The sequence below is a fragment of the Artemia sp. Qi Xiang Cuo genome, chromosome 3 (genome assembly GCF_049724085.1).
Source record: "Artemia sp. Qi Xiang Cuo chromosome 3, ASM4972408v1, whole genome shotgun sequence".
Classification (NCBI taxonomy): Eukaryota; Metazoa; Arthropoda; class Branchiopoda; order Anostraca; family Artemiidae; genus Artemia; species Artemia sp. Qi Xiang Cuo.
In genome coordinates, this window is record NC_142796.1 from 62,948,803 (window position 1) to 62,968,221 (window position 19,419).

General features: G+C 37.7%; 2 protein-coding genes across 2 annotated transcripts in view; one reads left to right on the plus strand and one right to left on the minus strand.

Moving 5' to 3' along the window:
• LOC148954391 (NIF3-like protein 1) overlaps positions 1–7,392 on the plus strand; it is a 46,657-nt gene extending 39,265 nt beyond the window's left edge. Inside the window, exon 7 of the mRNA XM_089087075.1 lies at positions 7,082–7,392. Coding sequence (XP_088943201.1) covers positions 7,082–7,350 — 269 coding nt within the window. The 3' untranslated portion in view covers positions 7,351–7,392. The remainder of the gene's footprint in view (positions 1–7,081) is intronic.
• A 7,301-nt stretch (positions 7,393–14,693) lies between these two features.
• LOC148954393 (sphingomyelin phosphodiesterase 4) overlaps positions 14,694–19,419 on the minus strand; it is a 90,903-nt gene continuing 86,177 nt past the window's right edge. The window contains exon 11 of the mRNA XM_089087077.1: positions 14,694–15,054. Coding sequence (XP_088943203.1) covers positions 14,746–15,054 — 309 coding nt within the window. The 3' untranslated portion in view covers positions 14,694–14,745. The remainder of the gene's footprint in view (positions 15,055–19,419) is intronic.

A 19,419-nucleotide genomic window follows, 5' to 3' on the forward strand; every position in this document is an offset into this window, starting at 1 on the left:
ACCTATACGGTTAATATTAAATTTGTGTTAGTTAATCCATAATTACTACCTTATCCATCCTTGTTTGTAAATATTCGATTTTTTTTCATAAAGCCAAGATAGCCTATTTCATGAAATAGGTTTGTTTTTGTTCTTAACAGACTTTTCAGACAACGTCAGTGCTTCAATTCCAGGTGAAGTTGAGTTTCCTCCTTTCCTGAGATTTTGATATTTGCACAATTATTCCTATAATTTCTTGTGTTCTCAAATTTGACCCTAAGTTCTTCTTCCATAAAAACTATTTGTCGAATTTTTGTGGGTTTCTTCATCTCCTTTGACATGAAAGGATAAAAAGACAGTAGTTTATTTTAGAAAAAAAAAACTACAATTTAACTCCTCTAAGACAGAAGGTGGCTCGTTAAATTTTACTGGAGATTGGAAAACCGAAAAATGTGTCTTTTTTATTCATTGGTTTATTTTTTTTCCCTCTCCTTGATTTTGATAAAATGTCGGTTTTGGTGTTTTCGTCGGATATCTACCTATTTTGTATTATTTAAAAAAAAACTTTTTCAATTCAAATGAATTTACTGAAAAAAAAATTGCATTGTCAGTTTAATATACATGTGCTGATATTTATTCCTTAAAATCTTAATTTATTTTTGATTTCTTAAAGTTATAAAAGTGAAAGCATTTAAAAGAATTTTTTTAGTAAAGTACAAATTATATTCTGGCTTTTAGATAGCATGGGGGTTTTGAACCCTACTCATATTAATTTCTGCTCCTTTTGAGTTTGACTCTGTTATTTATTTTAATTTCTGTTTTTTTTTCGGTTTAGTTTATTTATTGATACTGATTTGTGGAAGTTCTGTGCTTGGTAGATTATTTTATTCTATTTTTGTTCATTTTTGGTTTAATGGAGTTGTTTACCTTTTTTTTGAAAAACTTATTTCGTGGAAAAATTTTTTTTAATTAATTTCTGTTCGTTATGTTGACATACTCTTTTTCAGGGAAAAAGAAAATAGTAGTTAGAATCTTTCAGGTTTTCCTTTAAGAATTTATAGTTTGGTCTCCTATTTATATGCTGTAGAAAATTTTTCAACAATTTTTACCAACATAAACTCTTTTGAAAATCATGACAGAAATAGCAGTGTTTAATTTAGTCATGTACATCCTCTAGTTGACTTGATAAATAAAATTTAATACGATTCCCACTTTCATCATAATACCATTTATGCTCTTTCACAGCCTGGATACACTTACGCTCTTTTGATTTAGTAAAATTTTAAGAGCAGAAGTAGTAATAGAATTAGCCCCAAAAATTCGAACCTAATACCCTCAGTTGTTCTTGTTATATTGCTGAGATGTCTTATTAGCAACCAGCATACAAACAGTGTGTTTTTATTTAACTTTAAAGCGACATTTATTTTTTAAGCATAATGGGCAAATTACATAACTGTGGAAGGTTGAACTACCCAATAACCCTAAAGATATAGCTACTAGACCATTCAGCTATGCTGAACAAAATGGCTGTCTTAAAATATTGATTGGAAGTGTCTAGAAAATTATGAGCTAAAGAGGAGGGCTGATTACCCTCCAATCACTTTTGACTCTTAAGAGGGCCCTAAAACTTTTAATTTTCAATCAAATTAGCTCCATTAAAATATCAATGATATTACTAGCTATGATAGAGCATCGCTACCTATGTCCTTATGTGCCCTATAGTGCTTAAATGCCCCTTTAATACCTGCATGCATATAGGTTTTTTGTTTAATTGAAACTACTCCTAAACGTTTCCTAAAAGTTTCAACTTAATGCCATTAGTTTCGTTAGTTACAGCAACTGTAGAAGCAGCATTAAATGAATACACACAGTGTCTTCTGGCTACCTCAAAATCCACAACCTATGAAGGTATGAAGGTGAAATTTTCAGAGAATATTTCTGTTGTACGGATGACAACCTGCCATCCGTATGCAAGTTGTCGAAAGGGCATATCAGCAATATCTTAGGAACAGTTTTATGTGTGAAATTAAAACTTACAACGCTTGTTTTGGGGGATGTTGAACTAACCAAAAGACAATATTTGCATCATAATACTAATGCTTCTATTCATACAACCACTGCTACTATTACTATTACTGCTACTAAAACTAAGACTACTACTATTAACTGTTCTCCTGCTGCTACTACTATATTTACTAGGGCTACTACTAGAACTAATAAACCTAAGGGTATTAGGGCGAAAATTTTGGGCAATATCGTAACGGTATTGAAATAAATCGAAACACACTATGACCATATAGGTTGTCAAGAGGATGTATCAGCAATGCCTCAGGACCGTTTGATGGTATTAAGTTAAAAATTTCATCGTGTGTTGAAGGGGATGTTGAAAAAAAAGGTGCTATTTGCATAACTACTGATCCGACTGCAACTGTTGCTAAGTATCATTACAGAACCTTTGAACAATGCTGAAAAAATTGATGTCTCAAAACTTTGTTTGGATATTTGTTATGGGATATGGTGGGCGTGGGGGGTGGAGATTTCTCTCAAATCACTTTGACTCTTAAAAAGGGCACTATAACTTCCAAATTAAAATGAAATGAGACATCTGAATGTAATACAACCACCCATTCCATAAAAAACTTTATATGCCCCCAGGACATGATTTAAAACCCTAGCCCCAGGGCTCTGGGGGGTTGTGCCAACCCTGGAAGCATTTTTATATGTTCTTGGACTATTTTAAACAAAACTGCCATCGAACAATTCAATCAGATACATTTGGTGAAAAGAGGTGTAGTTGAGTGTGAGAGGGGTGCTTCTTGATCTCCATCACTATTGGCTCTTAAAAGGGATCCAGAACTTCCAATTTCAACCAAATGAGCCAAACCTAAAGCTTATACAGTCATCCCTTTCATAAGAACCTTAAATGCCGCAGGGGCATAATTTACAACCCTCGCCCTCAGGCTCTGGTGGTTTGTATCAACCACAAAAGCCTTGTTATATAATATTTGAACTATTTTGAATAAAAAGACTGTATCAAAATATCTATTGGATACATCTCAGAAAAAACGACGCGTGTGAGGGGGGGGGGGGGGTAGCTGCGCTCTGATCACATTGACTCTTAAAAAGGGCACTAGAACTTCTGATTATCAATCCAATGAGTCCCCTCCAAAGCCTATACGACCACCCTTTTTACAAGAACCTTATATGCCTCAAGGGCATAACTTCCATGCCTTTCCCTGAGAGCTGTAGGGGGGGGGTGTCTTCCTCACAGATATAATTTCCAAACCTTCAACTACGATGAATAAAATTGTTGTCTCCAAATTTTTATTTGAGGTGTTAAGGCAAATGATGGGCGTGGAGGGGGGAGGGGCTGGTTGCTCTCAAATCACTTTTGACTCTTAAAAAGGGTACTATAACTTCCGGTTTCAAATCAAATAAGCCACATATGATGTTTATACGACCGCCCATTCCATAAAAACCTTATATGCCTTCATAAAATAACTTACAACCCTGTCCCCAGGGCGCTGGGGGGTATCCCTAGAGGCATTGTTATATGTTCTTTGGACTATTTAGAAAAAAAATCGCTGTATCATAATTTCAATCAGATGCGTTTGGAGAAAGGAGGGGCTGTAGGGGAGGGGGGGACTAAATGCCCTCCATCGCTTTTGACGCTTAAAAAGGAACTAGAACTTCAAATTTTCAACAAAATGAGCCTCTACTAAAGTTAAACAACCATCCCTCCCATAAAAACCTTAAATACCCCCTGGGCATAACTTACAACCCTTTCCGCTAATCTTTGGGGTTTGTTTCAACCCCAAAAACTTTTTTATGTGATATTTAGACTATTTTGAATTGAATGGCTATCTCAAAATTTCTATTAGATGTATTTCGGGACAATACGAGGTGTTTGTGGGGGCCTCAGATCACTTTGACTTAAAAAGAGCACTAGAGCGTCTGATTACCAATCCAATGAGGCCCCTCCGAAGTTTATATGACCACGCTTTCCATAAAAACCTTTTATTCCCCCAGGGCATAACTTACAACCCTTGCCCTGAGGGCTGAGGGATTTGTTATCCTAAAGGACATAATTTCCGGACCTTTCAAATACTTTGAACAAAATGGCTATTTCAAAATTTTTATTGGAAGTGCTTCGGAAAATGATGGTCGTGGGGGGGGGAGTCATTTGCCCTCTGATCATTTTCAACAAATAAAAAAAGCACTAGTCCTTTCAAGTTCCAATCGAATGAGCTCTTTTTGAAGCTTCTACGACAACACTTTCTATAAAACCTTATATGCCCCAAAAGCATAACCTGCAACCCATGTCCTAAGGTCTATGGGCTGGGGGGGGGGGGTGTCATCCTCGAAGACATAATTTCCAGACCTTTCAACTTTACTTCAGTTACTTTGGTGAGAACACTAAAGTAACTGAGGAAAAATTAAAAAAAAAACTGGAAATTACTATGGTGTTCTCACTGAAGTAACTCTATAATAGCATCTTTTTCCTACGTGGATCAGTTTGCGCCAATTGTATATTTTTTTTGGTGGTGTTTTTATTGGTTTTTAGTTTTAGCTTGGTGTTTTATCTCGTTCTTCTTGCGTTTCTTTCGTGCTGAAGACGCCTTGTTTGGATACAGGCGAAATATCCGTTTGTTGTTGTTTTTTTTCTGAGATTTTTCTCTTTGCTGGTTTTTTGTGATGGCTGGCCAGTTCGGCTTAAGGTCTGTCAAAATGCGGATCGGAAGTGTTTGGGAAATGATGGGCTGGGGGGGGATTCTCCCTCTAATTACTTTTGACTATTAAAAAGGGCAATAGCCCTCTCAATTTCCAATCCAATGAGCCCTTTTTTAAGTTTTTAGGATTACGCTTTCTATAAAAACCTTATATGCCCCCAAGGCATAACTTACAACCTTTGCCTTGGGGGCTGGGTGGGTTTGTCATCCTCAAAGACCTAATTTTCAGAACTTTTAATTACGTTGAACAAAATGGCTATCTCAATTTTTGATTGGATGTGTTTGGGAAAATGATAGGCGTGAGAGGGGGGTTAGTTGTCCTCCAATCACTTTCGATTATTAAAAAGGACACTAGCCCTTTCAACTTCTATTCAAATGATTCCTTTTTGAAGTTTATACGATCACCCTTTCTATATAAAGCTTAAAATCCCCCAGGGCACAACTTACAACCCTTGCACTGAGGGCTCTGGGGGTGCTTGTCATCGTCAAAGACATAATTTCTGAACTTTTCAACTACGTTGAAGAAAATGGCTATCTAAAAATTTTGATTGAATGCGTATGGGGAAATGGTGGGCGTGGTAAGGGTGTTAGTTGCCCTCCAATCACTTTTGACTATCAAAAGGGGCACTAGCTCTTTCATTTTCCAATCGAATGAGCCCTTTTCAAAGTTCCTACGACTAATCATTCGATACGAAGTGCCATGGTCTAAAAAAAAAAAAAAAAAAACAACATTGTGCCAACATCGTTCCTATGATTATGCCTATGATTTCTGTTGAAAAAAAAAATGAAAAATAAAAAGATTCGCCCTTAGATCTTGAAAAATTATTTTTTTCCCCCTCCTAATATTCGTGAAATGGCGCCGTTGGCGAGAGGGAATGAATCCTGTTTTTTTTTAAAGAAAAAGTCCAAGCAAACAAATACGATAGGAGGAATACTCGATAGAACAAGATTTATCTGAGGTGGTGGGATGCAAATGTAACTTTTCCAAAAAGTGTTACATAACGTCTTTTGCAACCTAGTGAATTGCGAACAACGGCCCGTAGTAACCAAAAACTTAAAAAACGCATTTAAAAAAATTACGATAAGGAGCCAAAAGGTAAGAATCAAAACACCATTGAAGTTGTATAAAATTAGCAACGACGCATCCAAGGATTTTTTTTCCGGGGAGGGGGGTTATAATTTTTTAACGCATGAAAATGTGTTCATATGCATTTTTGTTACGTTTTTACAAGTCGGGCAAAAAATTCCATGTTTTCGAGTTTTTCCTTGTATTTTCAGTTTTTCTATCACACTTCTATACATATGTGTCTATTCTCTAAGTCTTGAAAATTTTTATGAAAAACACCCAAGTGCCATCTAACTAATCTAATGTAACCTAACTTATGTAATTTATCAGTATTTGCCTATTAATATTTTTTTGTTAGATGGCACTGATGGTGTTTAACTACATTAATACATCATTTGAAAACGGATAAATGCAGTCAAATCCATGTTTATTTTTGAGAAATTTGTTAAAAGAATTGTGCAACAGTGAAAGAAGGGAAAATAAAGGTTCTCTCCTGCAAAATGTGTAAACTAGGATTATTCTACATATTGTGAAGTAAGAATTTTCTTCTTAACATGTGTCCTTATGTACTGGTCAAAACTTCGGTTTATACCAAAAATCAAATGGCATGTTTTTGGTCATATTCTAAACGGTTGACATTTTTATGGGTATTAGCCTACTCAAAAACGAGGTTTATTCGTAAGTTTGAGGTTAATTTAGACCATCAACTTGATAGGAATTTTACGCTAGGTTGGTTTTTTCCTGAAAATAAAAAAAAGAAGTGACGAAAAAAATCAATTTCACTGGTTGATTCTTCCATTTTCACAATTCTTTCGGCTAACTTGTTTTTTACCTATTCCAGGACACTTCCATTTTTGTATTATATTACCTTTTTTTGTCTATGATACTATATCAAGCTTACTTTTTTCACTTTATAGACACGTAAAAACTCTTGCTCGTTGTTGTGAATCATGTATCAGCCTCTAGATCAGTATATCTTTTCTGTGATTGGCTTAATTGAATCTGATATTTATTTTAGGGGCTTCACGGGTTTTGTTTATGACTCATTTAATTATTTGCGACAAAAAAAAGAAGAATAGAAAATGAGAAAACAGGGTATTCTAGAGCTATACGTGCATTTTTTTTTCTTCCATTTTTCCTTTATTACCGATTTTTCTGTATTTCCTATATTACTCACTCCTGCCATATAAATCCTCCTCCTGAGAGCTGTTTTTTTTTACCAAGATTTTATAATTTTCGTATTATCTTTATAATTATTTTTCCTTAGTTAAATTTTTCCTCTCTAGATACACTCTTTTTCCACTAGATACACAAGTAAAGACAATTGCTGTTTGTGCTGGCTCAGGCTCTTCTGTGATTGGCTCAACCAAAGCTGATATTTTGCTCACCGGTGAAATGTCTCATCACCAAGTACTTGATGCTCAGCACCGTGGTGCTACGGTAATTCTTTCTGAGCACAGCCATACGGAAAGAGGATTTCTTAAGTATGTGCAGCCAAAGATATGTGATTTACTAGAAAATCAGGTTGATGTACTCGTATCAGGTTGTGATAAAGATCCACTTTCATATGTTTAATCTCTTTTTATTTTAATTAATAATAAAAAATTTATAAATAAATCTAAATAAATTTAGTCCGGTCTACAAGGGAAACAAATTACGGCAAGATTGGCTGTAGCAATTGCGACAAGCTCAACTTTCGTATTATCAGCACTCTTTTTTCTATAAATAAATTATGATTCCTTAATTGAGAAAAATCGACTTGACTGAGAAGGAATAATTATTTTTACAGATAAATGCAAAGGGAGCCTCTTTAAGCATATTAACTGCAAAATGGTCTATGAAGAGCAACATTAGAATAACAAACAAGATGGAAAAAACTTAAAGTGAACGGAAACGCCTGTGAATAAAAAAAATGGTAAATATAAACACATACAATTAACATAAAATTCGTAAATAAAAATAAATACAATTACTGCAAGATCCACTGCAGTAATTTTGATAAATATACTTTTGCAATTTTTAGACTTTCATGCTTTGTCATATAAATAAGTTATTATTTATGAATCAAGGAAAATGGAGCCATTGAGAAAGATTAGTTTGTTTTTTTTTCGATTTACGCGAAAGAAGAACTACAAAGTATTCTGCGGAGAGCATAGAACATAAAACGAGCCTAAATCTGTAAAACGAATGGAGATTGCCATAAGTACGAAACAACTTGAAAAAAAAACAACAATTACAGTAAATTACAGTTGAGTCAAGTTATTACTGTTAAAACAGTTATATAAAGTAATTTAGTTATATATAGTAATAACAGTAATATACTGTTATAACATGTTACAGTGCTAACAGTTTAAAAGAATAAAACGTTTATTTTTAGGCAAGATTGAAGTGCATGCAGCTTGAAATAAGGTCCGACATGTTATTTATATCTCGAATGATTTATTGACGAAAGAAAAAAACAGATGGCGAAATAATGTCTCCTTGTATAGGAGTTCCATATTGTCCTTGGAATCTGTTTTCATTAAATAATTTTCTAGTTCTGGCACATTTCCAATTTGGTTCTGAAGTGTCGGGCCCCTGGTAAAATTTTCTCGCCTTTTTTCATCAGCCATAGCATCTATGGATATTTCATCCCCAAATTAATATGTTAATCCTTTTGAAATCACATTCTTGTTCAAAGGAGAGGTGTGTAGTGGAACATTAATGAATATTTATCCCAGCTTTTCCTCCTATATTATCGAATTATGCATTCTTGGCGTAACGTTTTTTTTTTTTGTAATTAATGATTCACCACCGAAATAGAATCATTGAGGTTTTCAAAACAAAAGAGTTAGAGAGCTTTCATCAGAATCAAACCCTCTGTCAGTTCCCCTCCAGTTGATTAAGTGATACACTAGCCTTATGTAAGTACATATGGCTGTACTTACATATGTAACATACATATGTATGTGCATACATATGTGTACATAAGGGCGTATATATAGGCTGTATAAGCTGTACATATAATTACCAGTGTATGTACATAAGACTGTACTTACTTAAGTATGTACATAAGGCTGTATTTACATATGTAAGTATATGATAAACTAGCCTTATGTAAATTTCTTATGTAATGGGATCAGAATTGACGATAATCAGGTTCATTTTTAATTACCCCCTGCTGAGAACATGGGAGGCAATTATCATGACAGGCTAGCAAATATCTATCTAGTCTGTTTAGTCTCTCTAGTCTATCTAGACTAGACAGACTACAGGATCGGTAAAGGGAATATCATTAAAATAAATGGATTCAGAATTTGCCTAATTTTTTACCTTCTAAAGAGCTAAAGCCATACTAATCCCAATCATGTTACAACCTTGAATATCGTTAATAGTTGAGTTTTTAGGACAAAAGCCTTGTCAAATTATGTCATTAGTTTTACTTATTTATTTTCACAGTCCATTGTGAAGTGGACTGTGAAAGCGTAACTTCAATTCTCGAGTGTATACTGGCTAGTACGGACAAATTTTTTGCGGTTGGCTAGAGGTTATTATATATCTTGAAAAAAAAAACACTGAAAGGGGATCCAAATTTCTCCTTTCTTTTTTTTGCAATCTGATTTCCTTGTTATATCAAAATATTGTTTTTTTATGTTTTGAATTGTCGTTTGATGTAAATAAATCGTAGAATCTGCGATATGTTACATCCAAAAAGAGTATGTAAATCAGCAATTAAAAATCTTCTGTCAAGAGTAAGTAAACGAACTTCTAGAAGATTAAATTACATGCGTACCTTACGACAGCTCTGCAGTTAGAGACGTGTTTGCTGGTTGCAGGTGCGACAGTTCAATCCCACCCAGGGTTGCCAACTATTGCACTTTTGTGCTTTCGTCGACTTTTTTCGTCATTGTCGTAATGTAGTAAGTATGACACAGAAAACCGCACTTTTCCATGAAATGCTTTGTCTATTAGAAAATTAACTTTAACATGTGAAAGAAAGAAAAATTGCCAACAGCGACATTTCTGTGTTTGTTGTGTGACTAGAATATAACGTCACCTCTAATTTGTTGACGGTATGTCACTCCAGGCAATTTGATCAACTGACAAAGAATTAAGAATCCTCGCCGAAAAAAATACAACTTGAACGCATGACGTTTAGATGATTAGTGCTCAGTTAATTTGCTCCAGTTTAACTGTGTTCACTCATGGAACGAAGTAAGAACCCACAAAAACAAAAGAAACAAGAAAAGTTAGCGAAACTTTTTTTAAGACTCAACATAAAAATTCTAGTATGTTATAAGCTAAGTACTAGTGTTACGTGTTAGCTGAACACTAGAATGATGTTCTTTTTACTAGGCTAACATACCAACAAAGGGGTAACACTTCTGGTAAGTATGTGGGTTTTAACAAAAATTAGCTAGAATGAGATTGAATACATCGCTTGATGCTGTTTTTTATGCTCTTTTATCTTCAGTGATCGTTTACAGTTTGAAGCCTTAAAGGGACTAAGAGGGTTCAAAATAGCGCTGGTAACCAAAAGTATTACTTACTTTGGTCCCGGCCATTTTCTTGGGACGTATTGGGGCCACTCCTCTTGCTAGCTCATGCGTAAGGGCTCGGTACATTGCCCTATCTGGTGTGATACAGGATACCTGGGCTATTATGACGTCGAAGTGGAAGTTCTCCATCCATCGTTTTCGTGGTCTGCCTCGTGGACGAAGGCCATAGAGGGATCATTCAAGGGCAATTTTTGGGAGGCAGCTTGGCTCCATTTGCTTGACCAGCGCAGTTTTTATTGCTTGATTTTACTGAGAATGGTTTCAGTGGACTGGCGCCTTTGACGTACTTCCACATTTGTGATTCGGTCAGTGTATTTGATTCTAGCAATGCCACAAAAGCATCTCCTCTCGAAAGCTTGAAGTTTTCTTTCATCTTCGGTTTTCAGAGTCTATGTTTCGCATTCATAAATAACTATGGGGATTACTAAACTCTTGAATAGGCGCATTTTGAGATTGTTGGATAAGTGGTTACTTTTCCAGAGGTTGGCTAGTCTTCAGAAGCTAGAGCTAGCAAGTGCAAGTCGATGTTTCACGTCAGAGCTATGGCAATTATGAGACGACCGTTTCAACGTGTCTCCCGCCTATGATCATAATGGGAGGGTTGTCATAATGGTTCCCGTCTTGTAGTTGCCATGACTTTGGTCTTGCTGGCATTGATCTCCATCCCGACTGGCTTTGTAGTATTGTAGAGTTTATCAGCTTGTGTCTGCAGTTCCTGTGTAGAGGTGGCTAGTGCGTCAATATCATTAGCATAGGAAAAAATGTATTTTAGAAGCCCTTCTATTGTTGCACCATATTCCGATTGCACCAGTGACAGAACAGCATTTAGAAAGAGGTTGAAAAGATGTGGTGATAAGATGCAACCCTGGAGTACTCCTGGCAAAGTTGGGAACTCTTCTGACAACCCTTCAGTGGTTATTACTTGGCCTTGGAACTGGTCGCACAGACTCTTGATTATTTGGACTATCTCATTAGGGGTCCCGTAGTGAAGGAGGATATGCCAGATTCCTTCGCGCCATATCAGGTCAAATGCCTGACGGAAATCAACGAATAGTTGGTTCCGTTCTTGGTTGAATTCAATGTATCGTTCCATGAGTTGTCGAACGACAAATATCTGATCGATCGTTGATCTCCCAGGGCGGAAGCCGGCCTGATATTCTCCAATGGCAAAGGCGGCTGTTGCTTGTATGCGTCGGAGTACGAATTTTGTCAGGACACGTGACTGATGACTCGTGAGGCTGATCGGACGGTAATTTCCGCACTCTTTCTTTGATCCCTTTTTGTGAATGGGTACAATGGCAGCCTTGCACCACTCACGGGGTACGTGGCCGGTTTCCCACACCGCAGACACAATAGCATGGTACAAATCGGTTACATCATCCGATACAACGTTAATGAGTTCAGCAGTGACTCCGTCTGGACTAGGGGCTTTTTCGTGTTTCAGTGACTTGATTGCTGACTCGGTTTCTGACTTGATTGGGGGTAGAGGTCTGAGTTCTTGGTCGGGTATGGGGAAGCGGTTTAGTACTTCAGGATCCGCAGCTACTGGGGGATTCAGTTTATCGTTAAAGTGTTCTTTCCATCTTTCAAGTTTCATCTTTGAATCGCTAATTTCATTTCCGTCTTTTTCCAGGATCACTGATGTTTGCGGCTCTTTTTTCCAGCTTGACTCGCGTACCATTCTGAAAACTGCTCCGCTGTTCCCCTTCTTGAACAGTACTTCGCTGTCTTCTTATTTCATCCGCAGGTGGTTACGTAGTGCCTTTGTGATCTCTCGCTGTACTTTTCTCTTGAGGAGCTTGTAAGTGTGCCGGCTGTGGCGGTCGGATTTATTACAAAAAAGTCACTTTTTCTCGCATAGCGCAATGATCTCATCTGTGATCCGTGGTTTTTCATTGGGAGTTTTTTGTCCGAGGACGTCATTCGCTGTCTTTATGATTGCTGATGTGGCCTGCTCGGTCAGGGAGTCTTATCTCATTAGCGGTGGTCAAGGGAGAATGATTTTCCAGGATCTGCCGGATTTTTTCAGATAGAGTGGAAGTATAGGTCTGCCTTTTTTCGGGAACCCCCAACAGATCCACCCGGAATCTTGGGATTTTTGTTGCTTTTTGCAATTTTCTAATTCTTAACTTGAACCTTGACATCAGGAGAGTGTGGTCAGAGTCAAAGTCTGCTCCAGTTAATGCTACTGTGTCTAGTGCGGAGGACTTCCAGTGCTTCAATATCAGCATATAATCAGTCACGTTCTCGGTTTTACCGTCTGGGGATCTTTAGGTCACTTTGTGTCGAAGGCGGTGTTTGAACATTGTGTTAGTTGCGAATAATTCGTTTTCTCGACAGAATTCGAGCAATCGTTCGCGTCTCGCATTGAGTTTTCCGTGACCGAATGTCCCCAATATATCGGACCGACCGGTATTGTCCGTACCTACTATAGCGTTAAAGTCACCCATGACAATCAGTATGTCTCTCTTATGGATTTGATGGATGATGCTTTGTAGTGTGTAATAGAACTCATCGCATTCTTCCTCACTTCTGGCAGAGTATGGGGCATGGACTTGGACGGCAGAGACATTCTTGGCAGCTTCCTTCAATCGTAAGACGGCTATTCTTTCTGAGACTGGGGTGAAAGAGATTAGAGATTTTTTGGTAGTTGGTGATACGAAGAATCTTACACCTTGTCGATGGACTCCATCCTTGCGGCCGGACAACAAGAGGGAGGCTCCAGAGAGGTTTTCCTCACTCGTTCGGGGGGGATGAGTCTCAGAGGTCGATAATATACCGATTGTATATCAGTAGTTATCTAAGCACAAGATCTAGTTTCCCCGATTTGACAAGTGTTCGGATGTTTAGCGTGCTAAAGTGTAGGGTGGTTTTCGTCAGAACGGAATAACCATGTGGATTTTCACCACGGGTGGGGGTCGTCCTTGGCCTAAGATCGTCGGCTGCCCCGGACGCGGTAGGCTCGTCGGTTACCCCGGACGCGGTAGCGTGTAAAATCGCATTATCATTCAAAATTGGTTGTTCGTCGGTTACCCCGGACGTGGTAGCAGATGTTCGCGTAATATTGGGCCCTTTTTTCATGATTTCAAGAGAAGTGGTTTCTTGGCTAAATGGGTGGTGACGGCAAGCCACTCCTCTCCACCATCTTACAGAGGTCGTTATCCGTAATCAGGATCCTCCGCCGTTCCGCAGTTGTCCTCCTATAGGGCATCCTCCCACGATAGTGTTATGCTTCACCATACAATTTAAACCATTTCTGGGAGAAGGTTTGTAACTGACTGGACGTGTCTATATACCGGTGGGCCCTGCTTAGTGTACATCCGAGGGGCCTTCTTCCTCCTCCGCCTGTATCTACATCCCCTGGGCGAGGGTGCCCCAGTTTCAATTAAAGATCCCCAGGGACTGGGTCCCCCCTTTGTCCGCATCTTGTACTCAATGGAGGTACCCTACATATATGTAGGGTGTTCCCCTATCCGCCTGAGGACGCGCTGAGTGGCCTGGGGGAGGCCTCTGCTGAGAAGATGATTCAGTAGGTACTCAGATGTCTAAAGGTACTTTAGACCAAAAGTTTAAAGACATGTTTTTTTAAAAAAACCTTTCGAAGGAGACAAAATTGAAAATGATGAAAGTGAATACATCACTTGATACCTTTTCTGTCAAACAGTTTGTGGTAACGAACTCTAAGTAAGGGGCGACGCGGCTAATTAGTAGCTTAGTGTTACCCATCAAATGCTACGAGTCTGAGAAAATTTGTCTGATTTTCGAAAATGGGGGGGGGGATTACCCTCAAGGAACTCTGATGAAAACCGCACAGCCAGATTCAGCGCATCAGAGAACCCTACTGAAGAGGTTCAAGTTCTTATCTGCAAAAATGTGGAATTTAGTAATTTTTGGCAGAAGAAAGATCACACATGAGTGTTTATTTGTTTGTTTTTTTCTCATGGGTGATCGTATTGAACCAATGGTCCTATATCATCGGAGAAGGGATCATTTGAACGGAAATTAAAAGTTCTGGTGCCTTTTTTGAGTGACCAAAATGATTGGAGGGCAGCTAGCCCTCCCTCCCATGCACCTTTTCCCCCAAAATCGTCCGATCAAAACTTTGAGATGGCTATTTTTCAATCAGCATGCTTGAAAGATCCAACAACTATGTCTTTGGAGATAACATGTCCCCCACAGCCCCAAGGGGAAGGTTCTTAAGCTGTAAACTTTGTCCATTGTTTGCGTATAGTGTTTGTTATTGGGAAGTTTGGATACATTTTTCATTAATGTCTACACTGTGTCCCGATTCTTTAATAACGACTCGTGAAACACAAGAGTCGTCTAATTTGAACAATAAGAAGTTTTTTTAAAGAACTAAGCAACTTTAGTGTGAAGATGTATCCATTTTACTTTATTACAAAGAAAACATACAAAAATTCATCTCGTTCTTCTAAGGGTTCAGAAGAGCTTTTATAGTGACATAAATACCATAGCACAACACAGCTGAAACAAAAATGCTTGGACTTGACCAGCCGAGGAAGAAAAAGAAGAGAACAAAGAGCAGCAGAGTAACCATAAGAAAACTGTAATTAGCTAAAGGACGTAAATTGATTCGTGGGGGTAAACACATCTCTTTATAAACTTTTCTGGTTCCCTCTCGTTGCATTTCTAGATATCCAGATGGCATGGCTAAAACTTGTCTTGCAACTCTGCCTTTCATACCAGGGGCTGTGTAAAGTTCCAAGATTTCTCCGCCAAACTAAAATGAATTAGAGAAATATAAATAAAAAAGGAGCATCCTCGAATTTTTCATTATAAAAAAAAACTTTAAACTCATCGTATCAAATCTGATGGCGGACCAAACTTTTCTTGCACTTACATTTCGTTGCACTAGAAATCAGACAATCAATCGTATGCCACTAGGAAGACCGTATCCAGGGGGAGGGGTACCAGATTTGAACCTACAACTCACAAATATTTGTCCAACTCGTAAAGAAGTAACAAAAATGCATATAAATAAATTTTTGATGCGGTTCTTAATTTTTTTTTCTTTTTTGTAAACCCTCTCTCCTGAACAAAAATCTTGGATACGGCTTTGGCAACTAGCATGGATAATTATCACTTTTTGTATAAAATAAAAAAGGTGACCCTTTTCGTAGAAAAAAAAACTATCAGTGCTACCCAGTGGCGGTTCTAAGCCTGGGCAGGGGTAGGTGGGGGATAGATGTCCCACCCTCCAGTGTTTTTTATACCTGACATTAAAGCAACTTTATTAAATTACTTATATTTTTATATTCCTTTTAAGGTACCTTGCTCCTCCTCCCCCCCCCCTGTTTATGAGGCATATAACTGCTACTGGTGCTACCCGCTCAAAAATGAGATTTTCTTTGTTGTTCAATGTTGGGGACTAAACTATCAGCAAAGGTTTCCGACAATGGCAAATTCAATGCTATTTATTTCAATTTCCCGCCATTTTTGAGGCGATTCAAGCTCTTTTTTTAAATTCTCCGAACTTTTTTCTCCTAACTAAAAATTACTGTTCAGTTATATTTAAATAAAAATACCCTATCCAAAATACCTTTACATTGTCAATGTTTGTCAACAGGCGGTCTTTTTTCAAAAACTTTTTTTTGTCGGCTGTTTTGGGTCTTGGTTGACTCTTATTAGATTGCAGCTATAACTGCAACGATGATTAGCAGTTAATGTAACTATGTTATAATGGTATATTATATAGCTAACGATTCACATATTACATATATTAATGATACCAAATTTACTAGTTAATAGAATAAATGTTTACATAGATAGTTTAATGCAAGACAATTTTTATATTAACCCAGTGTCCATTCTACTGGGAAAATTTTACGATAAGCCATAGTCTATTAAACCTGTCCGATTGTCCTGGGTGCCACATCCAATTGGATCCAAATTGTATTTAAGTGAACATTCTTGGTCTAGAGCCAAAGCCTCGATGTGATTCTATTCAGAAGAAAGGGATACCAATAAAAAATACGGTATTCCAGTACCTTGGCAAATCACAGAAAAAATATTTGAGCCTTTTGGACAGTTGGTTTTAATATGGAGAAGAAGAAGAAATCAACTCTATCAGTGATTATATCAGGTAATCAGATGATCGCGAATTATCATCAAATGATCAGATGATTTTCGTCCTGAAGTACCCGCTGGAGAATGGAAGAGTAATTGTAAACCTAAAGAATTTGTCAAGTAGACGAAGTGCAAATGCTCATTATTTATTGACTTTGCGCAAGAGAAACTCGCTGAATCTGGTGAGGAAGGAAACTCCGTGCGCAAGTTTATACGTGGATTCAGTTAAACACGGAAACGCCGATATACTAGATATTACGCATTATTCGAGTTGACTAAGAACATTTTCAAGATGGTTTGACAGAGGGGAGAAAATTTTATCTAGCATCTTTCTTACACTAAAAAAAAGGCATCGCGTTGTTCTTTCTCGTTGTTACTTTTTCATTTATCTTTCTTACTCTGGTTTCGGCTCCGGGCGCCCACCAGGTGGGGGTGGTGGTGGGGGGAGGGGTTATATACTTTCTCCTTTAGTTGTTACTTTACCCATATTCTGAAAAAACGAACATGAACTAATAAACGAACTAATTAATGCAAAGATTAATTATCACGAACATAAGCATCATCTGAACGAACACTAGCATCATCTGAACGAACATAAACATCATCTGAACGAACATAAGCATTATCTGAAGCCAAACTGATTTGGGCCAATACTATCTTCTATATAGGAAATCGTAAGGAAAATTTTACAAAACTACGGAAGGTGTTGCAGAAATGGGCCTGGGGTCACTAAGATGGTCACAGCCGTGAGTCTTGGAAGCTTAAAGTTAAACAGATGCCCATGGAACAGCTGAACTTCAGATGCCAGATGAGGCAAGAAGCCTCTGATCTTGCTGCAGATCTGTTCTGTTTTTCAGTCTCCACTTTGAACAGAGGAATAAATCTAACACAAAAACCTGTATTAATTTACGCTGAATAATAATAACAATAATAATATCTTGTTTAAAAAATCGTCAAACAGAAAATAAGAAAGATAGACCATAAAAAAAATACAACTAAACACCAACAAATACAGTTTATATCCTATAAATAAACCTGTCTTTTTCATAAAAAAAATTATAATTTTTCTTATAAATTTTCAAAGGAATTACTGACAAAATTGTGTCCATCGGAAGCTTGCAGTTTTTTCTTATCAAATATTAAATTTTTTCAAGTGTTTTACTGTATTTGACTAAATATTCCAAATTTTCGGCGGAAACGTAAAGTTTCGTAGCATATCAAGAGAATCAATATGTGAATTGAAATAGCAGTTCAAAGTCTCGTTCGATTTACTTTCGACAACTCATGTTCGCCTCCATGGTCAAAGGCTCGCCTCTAGCAAAACATGATGATTCATTTCCCCAGATTGAATCAGAATCAGAATCATTTTAATGAAAACAGCTGTCATAGACACATTAAAAAAAAATGCACTAAAAGGCGCTGTTCTTCACATGAAAACTTTTTTACATGAAAACACTTCTCTACATTTTATTAAAAGCACTTGTAAAAAAAGGAACAAAGGAGTTACTAAGTCTGTTTGTGCGGCACGAGACGGGCATAAGTTTGCTTTTGCTTCTGGTATTTGCGCAAACAGGCATTTTAGGTGGTAATATTGTCCTATATACAGTACTAGACAATAAAAACTGGCCAAAACGAATCATCAGCTGAAAACGGCGATCGTGAAGGCTTGGTATTTCAAGTGACTTCGGAGCGGAGCTGTAATCTACATATTAGTCGCAAAGAATTATCTTTACAGCTTTTTTCTAGATCCCCTCCAAATCATCACTTAAGTAATATATGTGATGAACTTGTGGGCCCCAGACGGGACACGCATATTCAAGGATGGGTCGAATAAAAGTGAGGTACGCTGTTTTCAGCTGATATACTGGAAAACCTAGGCGGCGCATCGCCACCAGTGTCCGCATAGCATAATTTCCCTTCTTAACCAGCTCTTGTACATGAATAGAGAACGAACAGTCCACACTAAAGGTGACACCCAAGATAGTCGCACACGAAGCAGAAGGGAACAAAGTCGCGGGGTAGGTAAAATCGCGTTTAAGTGGGTTGAACCTCAAAACCTTTGATTTATTCTCATTAATTTGAAGACTGTTCGCAGTACACTGTGATTTAAACTGATCGAAAAAATTTGGATCGAACTGGGCTACAGCTTGCGAATCCTTTACGTGGTATTTAAGAAGCGCAGACAAATCATCGACGAATTTAAAACGATCATCAAAGTCAGAAAGTACATAGTTGATAACAGCCAGGAAAAGAAGAGCTGCTAATTTGGTACCTTGTGGGGCCCCACATGTAATTTCAACCCATTCTGATTCAATATCACCGTGAAAAGGGGCGTACACTTTTTGATACCTGTGACGTAAGAAATCAACTACTAATCGGAGGATGTGCTTACGGGCACCCATTGACTTGAGATTCTGGGCGGCAAGAGGGTGCTTAATCAAATCAAATGCCTTTCGGTAGTCTACCAGAAGTAAATCTACAAACGAGTTTCCAAACACCAACCATTCAACTACTAGGTGATAAAGCCGTACTAAATAAACAGACGTGCTGCATCCCTTCAAGCAACCATATTGGAAGGGGTCAAGTGACGGTGAAATGTCCGTGAGAAGTTTACGATATATGAAAGATTCTGCAACTTTAGCAAAGTTCGGTGTGATCGAAATAGGTCTTAACTGATCAAATGTGTTAGGTCCTTGAACTTTGGGTATTACGCGAAAATAGGCTCGCTTCCAAGCATCGGGAAAGGTTTGTTCACTGAAGCCCTGATTAATGATCGATGCCAATGGTTTGGCTCAAAACAAGGCATATTCGCGAATAAGTTTGACCGGCAACTCACCAGGGTAGGAAGAGCAATTCGGTTTTAGTTTTTTAAGTTCTTTAAAAACAGCAAATTCGGTAAACTGTTTTATTTCGTCAGTTTCACAATGGACTAAGAGATCAACCAGTTCGGCCTCTGTAATTGAGGGGTAGGTGGTACAAATGCCAGCAAAGAACTCGTTTACATCTGAAGCGCTCATTT